The sequence below is a fragment of the Dermacentor andersoni genome, chromosome 3 (assembly GCF_023375885.2).
Source record: "Dermacentor andersoni chromosome 3, qqDerAnde1_hic_scaffold, whole genome shotgun sequence".
Lineage (NCBI taxonomy): Eukaryota > Metazoa > Arthropoda > Arachnida > Ixodida > Ixodidae > Dermacentor > Dermacentor andersoni.
This window is the reverse complement of record NC_092816.1, coordinates 212,923,618-212,941,544: the sequence shown is the minus strand read 5'-3', so window position 1 is coordinate 212,941,544 and position 17,927 is coordinate 212,923,618. Positions and strand designations below refer to the sequence as shown.

The following is a 17,927-nucleotide window of genomic DNA, read 5'->3' as shown; positions in this document are numbered from 1 at the left end:
TGCGATTGAAGAAACAGAGCAACACCGCCTCCTCTCCCGAATTCTCTGTCATGCCGAACCACATTAAAACCATGTGGGGGGGGGGGGGCGTCAGGCATCACTCCAAGCCTGCAGATGTAGTGCACTGGAAAAGGTGAATTTCAAGCTCACCATTGTCAAATTAAAAAAAAAAAACTTACAGAAGGATTCGAACTTCTGAGTGCGGCAACCAAGCATTCGACATAGCTCAGTCAGATAATCCTGTAGGCAGCTAGGCTACCCTATCGCCAACAAGTACAACACAGAGGGCCCTACGTGCTTAGAAACTTATTTGATTTATCCCCGATAGATGTCTTTTCCTGATCATGATGGGTAATCAATTTAGAACGATTTTTAACGGTTCTTGCCTCGTAGTTCCGGAATCGCACATACACAGACGGCCGTGAACTCGGCTAGGCAAACCCTACAGGCATACCGATGACCATTCACAGTTGCGAATACATGCTCGTGATCTACAGGAGTAGAAACGGAAACCCGCGAAAACGAATATAAGTGCAAATGTAGAAGAAATAACTGGACGCGAACTGCAACATTTTTTTTTACTTGGTGGAAATCTGTATGTGAAGTTTGCAACTGTTGTCGTTATGTTATTCTTTTTTTTGCTTATTGTTTGCGTGCTACTGCAAATCTTCTCATCACTTTTTCTCCTTCTTTAGCACTGTAACATATTTTTCTTTTCGGAGGGGAGGGGGGGGGGGGGCTTTCACTAGAAAGTCAGTGTGAGGCATGTCGGTAGAGTCAGTTCAAGTCCATTTAGTATATCTCAAATGCCTAAAAACATGCTTGAATTATCTATGGTATACGGGTTTTGATGATGGCGGCAGGTGGCACGGCAAAGTATTTCTGAATGGTTCTAACTTCGTGGTTTCGGAGTCTCCCGTATGCAAGCAGCCACAAATGTGGCTAGATACACTATATATTTTCAATGGAATTGAACACCACTTAATGTGGAAAAAAAAAAAAGAAAATAAGAAAATGAAAAAACTTTCAGCGCTTACTGCAAATTCACTAGTTGCGTCTGGAGGGAGGGACACCAAACAGTTCACGGTCTCGGCTGCCTGTCTCATGAATCAGAGAAGTCTTTCCAAATGAGACGGAACTGGTACTGATGCACCGCACAGGGCTGGGACGTCGGATGTGAGGAGGGTGCATTGACAGAGACTTTCGCTCAAAGGCAAATCCTCAGAGGCGTGATGGGCCGCCAAACAAGGCGACCTTGGAAGTGGCCTTGTTCTGTGGTTGGAAAGCGCATATATGACGCCTCCTTTAAGCTACAGCGTAAGCTTCTGCCTGTGATCAGTTAGACAATGTTTGTACACTTCGTGCAGGAAACCTATTGACGTCCCGTTTGCCACCAAACTTGCAATACATGCAATTTAGCAGTTGCGGATACATACTCATGATCTACAGGAGTACAAACAGAAACCCGTGAAAACAAACATACATACATACATATGCGGTATATATATATATATATATATACGTATACATATACATATATGTATATATACGCGGAAACTTTCAACCACTCTGCAAACCACTCTGCTCTGGGATAGCACAGAAAAGAAAGAAGTGCTATCAGAAGAATTACTTGTGCAAAATACAGGTCTTGGACAAAGCATTTTGTCTCTGAAAAGAAGGTTTGAAAATACATGTATATAAGATTGCCCCAGAACACTTTCTAGATGGTTGTTTATTCCTCTTGCCAATGCTTTCCACCGACACAAAGAATTTATGACTCCTACATTCACATGAGAATATTTAACAAAAAACATCTTTTTCTATTCCATGTGCATAAGTGCATTGGCAGAGTTATGTTTGAGCGATGACAAGTACCGTGGTATTCCAATAATTTGGAAAGTTGTGTGAGTTAGTGACTAATCGTACTTGTGTTCTTTCCGCTTTGTCATCCTGTTCAGTGCTGCTTCACCCACAGGGTGTGATGAGTAGAAAAATACCTTTACATTCCCAAGGGTTTATATCTGCACGGTCATGGTGCAAAGCCCTGGCACCAAGCTAGTGAGAAAGTGTTGGCAACAACAATCATTTGCATACACTGGATTTAGTTTTCTTTTTTCCCCTTTTGCAAGAACAATGATGCAGTGAGAAAAAAAAAAGCATTTCTAACACAATGTGGCTGAAGAAAGAAGCATCACAAGATGACAGCACTACCAGTGCTTGTTGCAGCTATCCAATCCCCAGTGTTGCAGCATTGTGTAAGCTATTTAAGAACAGAAGTTAAGCTATCTTATGCAGATTACATGCATGGGTGCGCTGACAGCTGTGGCATTCTTCCCAGTGCACACTGATTCCATCAATTAGAAAGTGGGGCTGGGCAGCAATGTAAAAAACACTACTCGAAGTAATGGGAAATGAGCTTGGAGTTGTCCGAAAACGCAGCCTGACTAACCTCAGCCTCCTCCTACTTGCACTAGAGCTGTAACTGAGCCGAATCTGCTTTGCATTGGAAGGGCACGGTCACGCTGAAAGCCTGAACTCAAACTAAATGCAAGAATGGCATTGGTGGTGGATAAGGCAACTGACCGCTCTTTCCTTGAAATTTTTTCAGCGTGAAAACTTAGGGAATATAAAGAAAGCAAGATCCACGACAACTTCCACCTGGTTCAGCAGACAAGCAGTGAGGACACCTTGTGATAAAAAAGAAAGAACTTGAGACATCTGCGAGAACCACTAAGATTGAAGAATGGGTGCTGCACTTATTGAAAACTTGAGTCAAGCTCACTTTGGAGCACAAGGCTTTCACACTTCTGTGACCTCAATTTTGGCAATTATGTCTGGCTGCTGCTTCTGTTACCATAACCCAATTCACTGCGTTTCCAACACCTAATGTGCAATCTTTTCTTGCAACCGAATAAATTGCTGTCCGACGCATCCTTGCATTATTGTCGGGGCTTTGGCTACGGCTATAAACACTGCCTGTGGGGCCGCCTGTGGTGCTAGGACAGGCTTTCATGATCGGGCCTGTGTCTGTGTTTACAGCACTAATTACACCTGAGCTACATCAATTTCCTGCAAAGTCCAAGGGTTTCAGATGGTGCATTACAGGGACATATGGGCGTGATGCACTGCCTAGATGGTGCAGCAGAGACCCTGGTCAACAGCGCTCTCCATGCCACGCTTATTGGTTTGGGCAGCACAAAATCTGAGGCCCTGCTGGGGAACGCAAGGCGCCCGCGCTATGTCTGCTTGTCCAAGTGGCGGTGTGGTGAAAATTTTGGACAATTTCGTGAATGGGAGGCTTTGTAGCATGCCTTACCACCACCAAAAGAGCAAGGCATTCTGGGCCAAATGCGTGCACTGCATACAAGAAGTTTTGGGCAAAGTTTCCCTGCACTGCCACACTCAAGCATGTATCGCTCAAGTCACACGTCAAGCTGCAATGGCAGACAATGTAATAAACTAGTAAAACTATTAAAGAATAAATAAGCTGCAATAGCATTACCGAGACTCAATTTGAGCAGTTTTTCTGCTATGTGTCGTTGCTGGCGTCTGTTGAACTACTGGACACAGACATGCTTATGCGGCAACTTCCAGGCAGTTTCCATCGGTAAATTGCGCGATTGTGTCTCCCTAGCCTTGGTGTTGAGACGCAGACCACCGAGAGGGAACGATGCAGCCGCAACTGTTCCATTTGTTTGTCATCAAGAATAAGCCCTATATTATGTTCCTTGTTGACAATCATTGCATATGATCAGCACATCAAGCAACAAGGCAACATTTTTAATTATTGGATGCTCCCGTATTTTGATTCTCTGCTCACCAAAGTTATTGCCTTAAAACACTTTTGGACGAGTCTGTTCAAAACACTGTATGTTCAAGCCCACTGCCTTCGACCAACGGAATGTTACAGAAAATCCCATTGTTTAACACAATATGGGAATTGCATATGTAAATATCATGTTACCAATATTTGCAATCTGTTAAACCTCAGCATTTTTTGCCTTAAATTGAAGTTCTAGCTTAAAATGTTCCTTAACTATGTGTCCGCTGATGATTCTTATTGCTTTTGGACATGACATGCTTTTCATCATGTATTCATGTCTTTCTTTCCTTTCTTTTTTTGTAATGCACTGTTTTATTTTATTCTTAGATGAACTTCATTAGGTGAATAGTGGTTCCCTACTGTATGCCAGGCACAACATTTCAAGCCCTTGAGGCTCTGGCTGGCCCGATATCTGCATTGTTGTACTAATTGAAAATAAAGAGGCATGTACACATGTTTATGTATGTATTCATTTGTTTACCAGCAACATATAATTTAACAACAGATCTTGAAACACTTTTTATTTACAGCCTTCTAGCTTCGTTCTGTAGCTGCTGGCTGTTTGTACAACTAGTAGACCAGTTGATCTTGTTTCGCTTATCCTTTCAGCGACATGCTCTGTAGTAGTTTCTACTGCTTTATGACCCTTCCTTTAATTACCTGTGCCAATTTGCCATCAAAAATTCTGTCCGTGCACAGTTATTAAATAAGTGCACAAAAAAACACACTGCTACCTTAGGTTTTAGAGACTCAATGGAATTTGCGCTCGAGCTTTTTGCACGATTAAGTGAAGCACAGGATTAATTTTCGATGAGATGAGACACAGTGTACTGTCAGTTAATGAAGTTGCCTTTTCTGCTAGTACACACCCAAATAAAGTAAGAAATTCAGCCTGAACACAAACAAAGCCAGAACTGGCTTCATGAGACTGGCTGTACAGCCCAATGACAGCGTAACTTAATGCAGAGAGCTGCGACTTGTATGCTATCCAGCCAATTTCATCACTCACCACCAGGTCACAGTGCTGCGCATTAAAGACTCGAGCACATCAGGCCCATCGCGCAGCCATTGGGAAGTAAAACTTAATTAGCTTCATTTTACTATGCCTTAATTCTGTTTATATTTAACATCTGACAGATAGCACATCCCTAATGATGCTGAGGAGCAAGTGATCCGAGTTGAAGCAGTAGTAACAGAACCATTCGCTGCCATGTAGCCAGGCAGTGACAAAATGCTACTCTGTGGATGTCTTTGAGATTTGCTGAACAGGTTCTGTAGACATCCCTTACACGATTGTTCAGCCACACCTGGTGAACATCTGTACCATGGCATGCTTGGTGTGCCACAGGGGCATGTCAAAGCAGTGCTCACTACAACCATTATTATGGTCCATGACATTGTCTTGCTATTATGCATGTGTGCTAATTACTGAACCACATCATCCAAATCTTTAGGGACGTGAAAATATCAGAAACTTTTGAATAATGAATAGAATAGTGTCCTGTTCCATTCGGCCTTTGGATTTAAAATCATTATCCAAAAAGATGAATATTTTTCCAATAGTTTTATCATTTTTCAAAACATCAACTGTGATGATGATACTGCTACATTTCTTGTGTTGTTTTTTGTCATTTTATTGCGGCTGTACATTTTTGTATAAATCTGTCAATTGTTCATGCTCATTACTATTGTATGAACTGTTCTTCTAATTTTGGTCTGTAATATGCCTCTCCCATCTGTAATGTGCGAAACCTGGGGGTAAATAAATTAATACGTAAATAAATTGTACATGGCAACTTAAGTAGTAGAGCAGGCTGCATTGCTCAGGGAGCCAGACCTTTTAAAGGCTACACAGCAATAATTTGTTCTTTCCGTAGAGCCCTGTGTGTGCAAATAAAGTGGTTCCTCATGGTCAATTTGTGTTTTTGATAATCAATGCTTCATAAAGCACAATGTAATGACAAAAATTTGCTTAACGTTATGAATACTAGGATGTGAAGATTCTTTTTTAATTATTGTGAAAATGGCTGTTCATTATTTGAAAACTATTCAATATTTGATTAAACTTGACTCGCTTGTGGCACTATTCGATTCAGTATAAAAAATTACTATGTTCGTACACCCCAAAAATCGTGTCACATAATTAAACTCTCACGATGTGTCCCTTTTCTTTGAATATAATAGCTTCCGTTCAGCATATGCTTGACACAATCTTCAAGTTTTGAGTTGCTCTTCCCATTTTTCATCATACTATTGCAAACTTAAAAATTTTGTTGAGGCTTGAGTACCATACTCTCCTTGCTTAAATGCATGTGCTGTTATTGGGCCCTTGAGTCTCATTTGCACGCGCTGCTGCAGTAGCTTTTACAAAGCTGTAGCATGTAACAATAAATAAATAAATAAATAAATAATCAGAGAATGCACTGTTACATGAAGAACTGAATTACCTACCACTGAACTCATGCAGTTGTTGAAAACATCGTAGTCATCAAATCCAAATAGAAGTACTGAATTCCTATCTGAGATCTGGAATATTCACACATCTACAAATGAGACAGTTGAAGCAAACAAAACTTAAGCTTGTACACAATGTCACTACTATGACACTGTATAAGAAAATAATGGGCTGCCTATTATGCAAGAATAAGACCAGGTATTTTGGTTGCACAAAGAATAACAAATAAGTAATGGGAGCACAATCACGTGCAGTTACACAATATAAACTGACAGAAAAACAGCAGAGCCATCTGCCAACCAAACACGGGAATATTTCACCGCATGCGTATCTAATAAGTTTGTAACTGGAACAGCAATGAGTAAAAATGGCAGCAAACCTCGAGCAGTCGCCGCTCATAGTTGATGATGGTGTCGGCCAGGACCGAGTTTGCCAAGGTGGGTGGGCCGTCCCGCAGGTGGCTAGAAACATGCTCGATCAGCTCCCTGTAGCTGCCCAGCACCTGCACGAGGGGAAAGGGTTGGTTGCCAGATGCTCTCCGACCGAGATTACTACTCAGCCCTCCTTGACATCTGGCAGTACTTGGGCCCCACGACAGAAGGGCCAAGGGTTCCTTGTCTTTTTACGACATACAATCCCGAAAACTTTCCAAGTAAACCACCAACAGATGTTCTACGAATACCCCAGCCAGGCTTTTTCTTAGATGTCATTAGGACATTCATTGTACCGTGCATCCCTGGCACAGGACATAATCTGGATTTAGCTTAACAATATTGCCGCAGCCTAGTAAGAGATGGGAAAGCCGGTGTAGAGGACGTATAAAGGCACTTTATTAGAGCAGTCAACACGACGTCGTTGTCGTCTCTGTTTTTCTACCTGCGCGCTACACCAGTGTCGTTTTCATCCCCTGGCACATACCCGTGGCGACCACTTAGGATGTGGCATTTGCCCCTCCTTTGAAAAAAAAAAAAAGAAAAGGCATTGTCCCTATGCCCCAACCTCCGAAGGCAGTGCACAGACGGTGCAAAGTTGAGGTCATGAGGAAAAGTATCGCTTCATACGAAGCAGGTGCACAACCTCAGGCAGATGCTGCTGGCGTTTGAGCAGTTATGACTGTCGGGGACAAGTTCCCAATTCACATCACTGATGCGGCGCAGAACTGCAAACAGCCCGAAGTATCTTCGCAGGAGCTTCTCAGACATCCCCTATCGACGAATAGGAGTCCAGACCCACACCTGGTCACCAACGTTGTATGTGACGGGTCTGTGCCTAACATTGTAGTGTCTGGCATTGTATTTCTGTTCTTGTATTCGCAAACGCGCAAGCTGCCTGGCTTCCTCTGCGCGTTGCGTAAACTCCTCGGCACCAGTCTCGTCATCACCGCACTCGTGTAAGAGCATTGCATCCAACATTGTTGTCACTACCCAGCCGTAAAAGAGGTTGAAAGGTGTCACGCGTGTTGTCTCTTGACGAGCCGTGTTATGTGCAAATGTAACATATGGTAAAATCTCGTCCCCGTTCTTGTGGTCGACGTCGATGTACTTACTCATCATGTCTGCCAGAGTCTTATTGCCATGGCACCAGAGTCCCATGGCACCAGTGGTGGCTTCTGTTGCTGCTATCGTTCAGGAGGAAGTTTTTGGGAAAGTATGGTGCAGTGATTAATGTTTGTGACCTCGTCGTTACATCTTCTACGAGCTCATATGACGTCAACCCTGTGGAACAACAGCGACTTTGCTTACGTATCGCCGCTGTCACGATTCTGCTGTGAAGCTTTTCCCTTGTACCGGGTAATCTGCGACAACTTGAACACCGAGACTGGCGTCGCTGAACACATCGACGCACTGGTACTGAGTCAAGGAATTTCCATCGCCAGGGCCGTAATTAACGTACGCAATGGACATGCTGAACTCCTGCTGACAAATTTTACCAGGGAACGTCGACACATTGTTAAAGGCACGGCTGTTGCTTACTTCGACGACTTTACTTCAATACAGGACTGCCTCTCAGTGGAGCACGCGATGTCCACCGTGGTTGTGCCTGTGCCTGTGGTTGACATCAGTCCCACCTTATCGCCTGTGGAACGCAACAGACTTTTTTAGCTCATCGATGAGTTTAAGAGCTGCTTCTCGTCCATGTCACGAGTTAGCCAGACGCCACTCACTAAGCACCGTATGTCACCGAAGCCGACGCCAGACCAATTGGGCAGAATCCTTATCGTGTAGCACCGAAAGAGCGCGAGGCAATACAAACACAAGTGAAGACGATGCTTGAGGACGAGGTTATTCGGCCATCTAAGAGTCCTTGGGCACCGCCTGTCGTACTGGTGAAAAAGAAGGACGGTAGCCTGCACTTCTGTGTCGAAAATTGAAAACTCAAACAGATCACAAAGAAAGACGTTTATTCGCTACTGAGCATAGCCGATTCACTGGACAGGCTACGATATGCACATTACTTTTCGTTGATGAACTTGAAAAGCGGCTACTGGTAAATAGAAATTGATGAGAGAGATCGTGAGAAGACCGCTTTTTTGACACCCGACGGGCTTTATCAATTTCAGGTGCTTCCCTTCGGTTTGTGTTCTGTGCCAGCAACGTTTCCACGACTAATGGACGCGGTACTCTCAGGCCTCAAATGGCAAACCTGCCTGGTGTACCTCAATGACGTGATTGTTTTCTCCGTCACGTTTGAGGAACATTTACGGAGACTAACGATTGTCTTTGAAGCAATACGCTCTGCTGGTCTAACTTTGAAACCTGAAAAGTGCCATTTTGGTTTTGAAGAACTTCAATTTCTCTGTCACGTTGTTAGTTGTGAAGGTGTCCGACCTGACCCTGATAAAATGTCTTCCATCGCTAATTTCCCAATGCCATCAGAAAAAAAGGCTGTGCGACGTTTTCTGGGCCTTTGTGCCTACTACTGATGGTTTATTGCGGAATTTTCGTGCATCGCCTAGCACATACCCGCGGTGACCATATAGGATGTGGCAATATGTCTTAACATTTAGAATGTTAACACTTAAACTGTTGGTTTATGGCACCCTGTGGCTTTCCTAACTTGTAATGTGTCAAGCACAGTCGCTGTAAGGGTTCCAGTCAAGCACAGTCACTGTAAGAGTTCCAGAGCCTTAGTGTAACCACAGTGTAAGAATGTGAGAGGTGTGTGAAAAGGCCTCCAAACAAGAGCAAATACTTACCAATGTTGCGTGCTTTCTGCTACAGATGGTATGGAAAGTGGGGGCCATTCATTAGGGTCCCTCTGGATTGGTGTATATATTTTTAGGAGAGAGTGCGCAAGCAAACTAACTTGTAAAATGCATTCTCCTTTTAAAAAAGCTGGTTGTGGACTGTTTGTGCTGAGCAAGGCGTTTTCGCAATTGATATGGGTGCACATTAATGGGCATCATAACATATTCCACATGGTGAAGCAGTGACCAAATTTAGCAGTCGGTAGCAAATTAGATTAGACCCTGATAACAAGTGCAAAATGAAGCTAGAAGCAGTAATTTAAACTAGCCAAATACCTAGGCCAGCCCATTAAACTTTCCCACACATATTAACACAAATCAACGTAGCACACAGATGGGGACGGCATCACTCGTTTGACTTTGCGACGCTGTGTGACGACAAGCGGAAAGCAGTCGGTGCAAATGTTTGTATAGCGGCGTCTATTTACAAAGATTGTAACTGCCAAATACACCAACCTTTCATAGTTTTTGTATTCAATATAACAGTTGTTGCAAATTAATTAAAAGGTGTGGCATTAGGGTCACTAGGGGAATTTTAATATTGCGCAGGCATCACACCTATGCTCTATGCTGTGGATTCGAGCACCTCTGAGCTGGGAACATTGATGTGGCAATGTGGCAAGCACTGCCCCAAATTTGTCTTCAACAAAGTGCTTTTGAAAGTACGCATCTGCATCCTGCAAGTGGTGGTCCTCCAAACGGCGCCGCTTGGTCTCGGTGGCGTGTTCGACGGTTGCTCGCTTGGCGTGCCGCTCTTCTTTAGCCGCACGGCACTTCTCTTGTTGCTCAAGCTCCTTGGTAGCGCATATCTCGACGGCCAGTCGCTTTGCCTTCTGTTGTGCCTCTTCGATACACATCACATACCTCTGTAGTCTTTCTCCTCTCTTGCTTGATACTTTCAACCATTTTGTATCTCCAAGTAGAGGCCTACATATAGAATAGCACAGCTAGCGCATCTGAGCCTTGCCTACTTGTGGTGCGCATGTCTGTATTGGTGCGAGCAGGAGGTGCCAAGCCAGTAGCAGTGTGCGAGCAGGCACATGGCAACTCCGTGTGCATCGGCGACTCCTTGGACAGCCTTGCGTTTGACCTTGGCTTTGACTAAGTACAGAAATGCTTCACATTAAAAAAAAAAAGCATTTGAGCAATATGATGAACATACGGAACAATAAAGTTATGCATTTTATGAGTATGTATTATTCCTTGCTTTCCCGTAAACACTGTAATTGTGTGAGTTTCTTCATCCATATGTACAATGCTCTAGTAAAAAGAAAGTTAAAAAAATCTCAGTGCCCTCCCACTCTGTGAAGAAGAATGACCAGTGAAGCTGTGTATGTGGGCCCCTTAATGGCGAACTGCACTTCCCCTGCGGGTCGGCCCGGCATTGCACTATCTTTCGGATTGGCTCACATATGGGGAGTGCTTAACGCCTGCTTCACCTCCGCTGCAGATCGGGACGGTATTGAATTATCTTCGGGATTGGCCCATGTATGGGGAGTGCTTAACGCCTGCTTGACCTCTGCCACGGGTCGGCCCGGCATTGCACCATCTCCGGGATCGGCCCACATATGGGGAGTTTTTTGCTTACCACAACGGCATGAAAATTTCCTTGGACGGTAGAGGTATACAGCTTTGCTGCAAAACATTTTCAGCTACCAATTGAAAGCTTTTTCACAAGCTTCAGCTCTGAAAGGACAATGCTTTTCACACTGCTGAATTCAGCTGATGAAATGACGATGACGAGGGAGGAAACAAAACAGGAATTCATCTTAAAACTTATTGTGCGCAACAAACAGGGACGATGAATAGAAGAAACACAAGGACGAGCGCAATAAGTTTTAAGATGAATTTGTTCCAACTAGGCCGACTCGCAGTCTTAAAACAGGAATGTCGCTCAGCAAACTTGAAAACAAGAAGAATCTCCAACAGGTGAGCCTGAGCAACCTCATTCTATACCATCATCTCAGCTTTTAGATCGCTGCGGTTCGCAGAGTTGCTGTCGGGAACAACGGCTGATGACGCTTGTGAAGGGTGTTAGTCACCTGTATGTTCTCGGCAAATTGGAAGAGATGCTGCGCTTTTCTTCAATTGCATAGAAAATGTCGATTCAACGAGTTGCTTACTGTTCTTTGGGGCCTTGGAGAGGCAACGCAGCTAGGGAAATCTGTCAGCGAACAATTCTTAAACAAAGTCACCTGGCATCACAAGCACATAAAACCTGTCCATGTACTACACTGTAATGTCCACTCTTGCGCTTACATTTGGGTTCGAAGTTTCTTTACAAACGTTTAACAGAGCGATGAATTGGGCTAGTTGGCGTATGTTCATTGTCATTGCACTATGTACAGCACAAACTAATAGGAACAAAATGGACACTGACTGGGAACAAAGACGCAAACTGAGAGAAGGAAGTACAAACTACCCACTGGTTTATTAACACATCAGATCACATATTTAAATGAACACAACAATGCACTGCTTCTGCTTGAACAAAGTGAGGGAGGAAATTAACAAATCCTGTCTGGTCACATCCTCACATTACTTGCTCGGTATTTGTTAAGATTTCCCAAGTATGCATGCCTCACGTGCATATGTGATTTCGGGATCAGTGAGCATGGCTGAAGACGTGTCCACACATTTGTCTTTTTCTTCTACCTCTGTAGCTTCTCAAATTTCTTTTGTCAATTTTTCTTTTTCACTAGAGACGACTGTTGTCTTCTGGAAGTTTGGTGTGCATTTGCACATTCTGTAGTGCGTGGCGAGATTGCGAGACGTGGCTACCTGCTGGCACATGTATCGGTGCTCTATAAACCTATCACTGAGACAACGTCCCGCTTGGCCCACGTAGGCCTTGCCACATGAAAGTGGGATCTTGTATGTAGATCACACTGTGTTCACAATCTACAAAATTTTTCGCTTGTATCAAGTCTAATGTCCTCTTTGTGTGCTTTTCATCTGAATTTATATTATTTTTTATTTTATTTTTTATTACCTTGAGGCCTAAAGACATTAAATATAGGAGTGGGTTACAGCAAATGGGAAAAGAAACAAATATAAGCAGTTAGGACATTTAAGTACAAAGGCTTCTGATTATACAGTTTTAGCTAGGGTTAACAAACAATGTCATGATAAATTGGTGGAAAATTAACATAGCGAAGCGGTCCATACAAAAGTGCTTCGGTTACAACCATACAGTAAAGAAAAAAAAAAAATGCTTCAATTAGACAATGTTAGCTAGAACTGCTCAAAATCATTGGTTATCATATATGGATACGACTTCACCAGGAAGATGGTTCCATTCCATGGATGACTGCAGGAAAAATGACTGCAAAAAAGTTTTAGTGTTACATGAATCAAGACCAACTTTTAACGGTGGTCGATTCGAGGCGATACGTGTCGTGGAAAATCACTGCGGAGTGTTGAATGATGGTATAACTCATGAAAAGACAAAACGTACGATTTTACGCCGAGAAGAAGGTGGGGTAAGTGCAAGGTTGGTTTTCACGGCAGACATACTTGCAGTTCTGTTGTAATTAGTTAAGATGAAATGAACTGTATTATTTTGCATGAGTTCTAATGAATTAATTAGTTTGTCAATGGCAGGATCCCAAACAGCGCATGCATATTCAAGTTTCGGACATATAAAAGTAGTATAAAGAAGCATTTTTTGGGATGAAGGGGCAGTTGAAAAGTTGCGGCGTAGGTAGCCAAGCATGTGGTTAGCATTGCAGATTACGTAGTCGGTATGATCATTCCAAGATAAATTAACAGAGATATGCCCACCTAGGTATGTACAAAAGAACTTATTTCAAGGGAACATTATTTAGGTAATATGTATGCATGCTGTTAGTTAATCGGGATACATGCATCACTTTAAATTTTTCGACGTTTAGTTCCATTAGCCAATGTTTGCACCCGTTAGCTACACTAGGTAATTAGATCAAACTGAAGATGATTAGCGTCCCCTGCATTAGAATAAGTGAATGTTAGATGACTGTGATGAAGGGAGGTCGCTGATATAAATGAGAAACAAAAGAGGATCGAGTACTGAAGCTTGAGGTACACCGGAAGTTACGCTTCGAAGTGGGGAGTTATGGTCGTTTGCAGTTACAAATTGAGAACGATTAGATAGGAAGCATTCAATCCACTTCAGGATGTTAGTGTCAAGGTTCAGCTGACTTAGTTTATAAAGTAGAAGTTTATGGCAGACCTTATCAAATGCTTTAGCAAAGTCTAAAAAAATGCAATCTGGAAATGACGAACGATCGAGAATACGATGCAATTTCTGCGCAAAGATTCCAAGCTGAGTTTCACATGAAAATGTTTTTCTAAATCCATGCTGAGCTGGTGTGAAAAATGCATTAGATTCCAGGAAGTTAACAAGATGTTTGAAAATTATATGTTTGAGCAATTTACAGCAAGTGCTTGAGAGTGAGATGGGGCGATAATTAGCTCTTATATTTTTGTTACCTTATTTATGCAGTGGGATCCCCTTCCCAATTTTCCATTGGCTCAATGTGAATCAATGTGAATTGGCTTATTCGGCTTCGGAATGAAGATCACCTTGGTTGCTTTCCATTGTTGGGCTATCTCGCCCTCTTCAAGACAGTGATTGTAATACTAGTTGGCGTATGGATTGCTCATCGAGGTTGCGAAGCGTTTTATTGGTCACACAGTCTGGGCCTGGTGCTGTGGTGGTTTGCACTTGGTTGAAAGCATGTTGAACCTCCGCTTCTGTGATGAGACTGCAAAGCTCCTCGTTGGGTTCACCAGCATAGTCGGGCATGGGTATTTACGTAGGAGGGGGCACATGTTTGGAGGCCACGTTGCTGAACATGGTCGGCAGGTCCGCCGCAAGTTCATGCAGCAGTTTATTCATCTGGTGGTTATTGTGCGTCCTAGACGTGGTGGGGCCGAGCAGGTTCCAGGTCTTTTTAGTGCTGAGAGTACCATGCGCTCCTTCGCAAACCTGAGTCCATTGCTGTGTCGCCGATTTGATAGCGTATTGTTGGATCTGAGAGTTCAATTTGGCGATTCTGATTTGGAGTTTGTGACTGTAACATGCTGTTAGCCATTTCCTAAGTAAAGCTTGCTTCGCTTCCCACATGTGCAGGAGCTTGGAATCAATTGTGGCCAAGGGTGTGTCTAGCGGGAGAGTGGTGGTATGGGCCTTTACGCCTGCCTGCAAGGCGTTCGCCCATTGATCAATGTCGGTAATGGTTTCTTCGTTAGTGTTGCAGCGAGATTTTCTGAATTCCGTCCAGTTGGTAAGCCTTAGTGGTTTCGTGGCTAGCGGTCTGTGCTTAAAATCTACACAGAGTTTGAGGATGTAATGGTCACTTCCCAAGTTGTTTTGGAGGTTTACCTCGCCTGAGTGATGCGGTGAGTTAGGTTGAGATCGGGGGATGTATCCCACAGTTTAATGCATTCTCTAGTCCGATGCCTGTTGACGTCGTCCACATTTCGCGGCTGAAGCCCATACTTGGCTCGCAATTCTTCGCCTACCATGCGCCGAGGCGACGCTTCACCACCCAGGGGTCCTGTTACGGAAACATGAAAGAAGAGAGGAAGAGGAAGATCGCGGGACGCTGGCTGCTGCGTGTTGTTGGTGGTCAGCCATCTTATGTAATATGACTAATTTTGTATATATATTGTAAATACAATCTTCTATACTCCCAACATCCCGTAACAATATGACGCATCGAAGAAGAGAAGCTCACTTGTCGAAACGTTGGCTCTCGCTTTTACCTTGTTCTCGTTTTGCTCATCGTCTTGAATTTCTGTCTCGCGCCTATCCCCTGTTTTCCCTTGATGGGCTAGTTGGTTTGAATCCGTGATAGAATGTGAAAGCGTGACTGAACAAGGACGTAGAAAGAAGCAGACACACAAAGACAGCGCTGTCTCTGTGTGTCTGTTTCTTTCTACGTCCTCGTTGAGTCACGCTTACATATTCTATCATTATTAATTTAGTTAGTAAGCGAATGTTTCCAAGTTTATATGGCCGATAAAAGTACAATCCTTAATTCGTACAGCTATCTACTAATTCGCTATCGCAATAGGTGCGTCACCTTTCGGGTGGAACTGACAATTTTTTCATTAATAACTTCACGGCACATATTTCAATCTACAAACTGTAGCTAGTGAGTTTGCAAGGCATACTGACTTGGAACGAATTCTGAGGATGGCACTCGTTTTGAGATATGGGCCGTCAAAGTTGCGGTAAAAATGCACTTTTGTTCCACTTACTTTTGTAAGAAAACGGCTTTTTTTATACTCATTGAAGCACAAAAAGTAACTGGAATGCCAGTCCATTTCGTCGGACACATTGAAAATTAATACCTCGAAACTGGTGGTGTCCTGAGTAATCGTTCAATATGGATACCTTGCCAAGTCGCCGGCTACATTGCGTCTATTGAAATGTATGCCGTAAAATAAGACCACGGTAAAACCACAGATGAGGCAGTGCAGCGGGGGTGACATGAGTTGGGCCTCTTTTGAAGTCAGAGAAGCGCAGAGAAAAAAAATAGTAATTGGGCAGCCATTCCATTCTGTGAAGATGGATGAAGATGGTATATCTAAATGTACAACACAGAGATACATAAATATTTTGGTGGTGTTTATTATTTCACGCAAGTTACTATAGCTTTGTGCGAGCACTTCGTGGCCACTGGCACCTTGGGATTGGTGTCAACTGTAGCCCGAACTGTTCGAGCATAAACGAGGGCAGCCAATTGCCATCTGGCCGCGACACGTGCACGTAGAAATCACGAACGACGAGGACTGGTGTTTGATTGTCATCGGCCGGATCGAGCAGCCATCCAAAGTGGTTGATCAGAAAGTTCAAGTCGCGTATGGAGGTCGACGAAAGAAATGCAATTCTACGCTGTAATGACAAGTGGCAACGACTGTGGAAGACGACGCTCGAGTCATTGGTGATGATCGCGATGATGACGCTAGATTCCTCTTGCCAATGAATAAGCGATGGGCTGCAATGGAGCCAACTGTGGAAGGAACGCGTGAGCAGTGGCAGCAGGAGCGTGGTTGCACCGACAAGCGAGTTTTTCGGTTTGTTCGTGGACGTGCCATGACTGGTTTTGAAGAAAGACTCGAGAACACAGAATGGACGGCCCAACTATCTGTACCTGAAAAGTGCAGACACGGAGGTCGAGAAAGTTGGCAACCACGTGAGTCATCAAAAAAAAAAAAAAAAAAAGTGACAGAAAAGAAGATAGTGAATTGGATGGAGAGAATGGAAACAACGTCCATGAATATTTACAAGAACGGGAAGAAAGAAATTAGAAGGGAAAATCTGTACGATAACACAAAGTGCAGCGCCATGCTATTTGGGGCTCGAGTTTGTTGTCTAAGGACAAAAACACACCGGAGCAAATATTCGGAACTAGACGAGACCTGTGTATGCTTCAGCAAAGATCCGGACACAACTCAGCAAATCCTAATTGAATGCGAAGGGATTGAGCCAGCGAGACCAGTACGTAACATACAACTTCCAGAAGCGCTTGAACTTAAAAGTCGACGGAAGCATCAACCGGTCAGCAGTCGAGATAAGCAAGAGATGTTTAAAATATTGGTAGAAAAAGAAAGAGGGAAGAGAGTGATACGATCGGATACGTTACAGGCATACAAGTGGTACAAGTTACATACGGAAATCCTGAGGAAGAGAAAAAAGTATTGAGATCTATGGGTCATTCCACGCCAACTGTCCCAACCTTGGCGCTCGACCATCAGCAATTTCTTTGAAAAAAATTGAGGACAATCTATTTAAAGTAAGAATTCTTTCTGTAAGACATTTTTGTGAAAAAAAAAAAAAAAAAAAAAAACGTTTCAGCACCGCTAGAAACATGTGAAGTTTTTTAGAAAGCTCGAAAGTGCGAGTCGTAAAACGCATTGTAAAAAAATTTTCTCTTCTTAAATTAGGCGAGCACACAATTTTTCCTTGAGAATGAAGATAGACTTTTCACTTAAAAAAGGTATTATCGATCTTTATGTTTCCGTGAGCTTTTTTATACGGCACTAAATATGGAAAATTTGGTGCATATTGGAAATTTTTTTGCAGAAAGATAACTTTTACCGAAAGGTTATATTTTACAGTAACTGATTGCCAGCAAGTTTTACTGTCAGCGAAAAATAATTTGGAACGAATCTAACGTGAAAGGGCCTGTACAGCTAGTGACAAATGAGCAAAAAAGTTAGTTTTAGCCTATGTTTAGTCGTAAATTTAGCATTGAGGTGGTCGGGGTAAAAATTCGCTAAATAGTGCATTTATCAGAAACATTCATTGTGTACAAACTGAGAAACTTTTATCAAATTGCTTTTTGTTTTAAGCAAGAAAAAAATATTTGAATTTGTGTTATGCCGGTCACTGTTCTTGCACGTGTTTCCCC

General features: G+C 43.1%; 1 protein-coding gene across 1 annotated transcript in view; it reads right to left on the bottom strand.

The window, feature by feature from the left end:
- LOC126524322 (endothelin-converting enzyme 2-like) overlaps positions 1 to 17,927 on the bottom strand; it is a 203,761-nt gene that overhangs the window by 125,217 nt on the left and 60,617 nt on the right. The window contains exon 4 of the mRNA XM_072286991.1: positions 6,658 to 6,780. Within this exon, the coding sequence (XP_072143092.1) occupies positions 6,658 to 6,780 (123 nt within the window). The remainder of the gene's footprint in view (positions 1 to 6,657; positions 6,781 to 17,927) is intronic.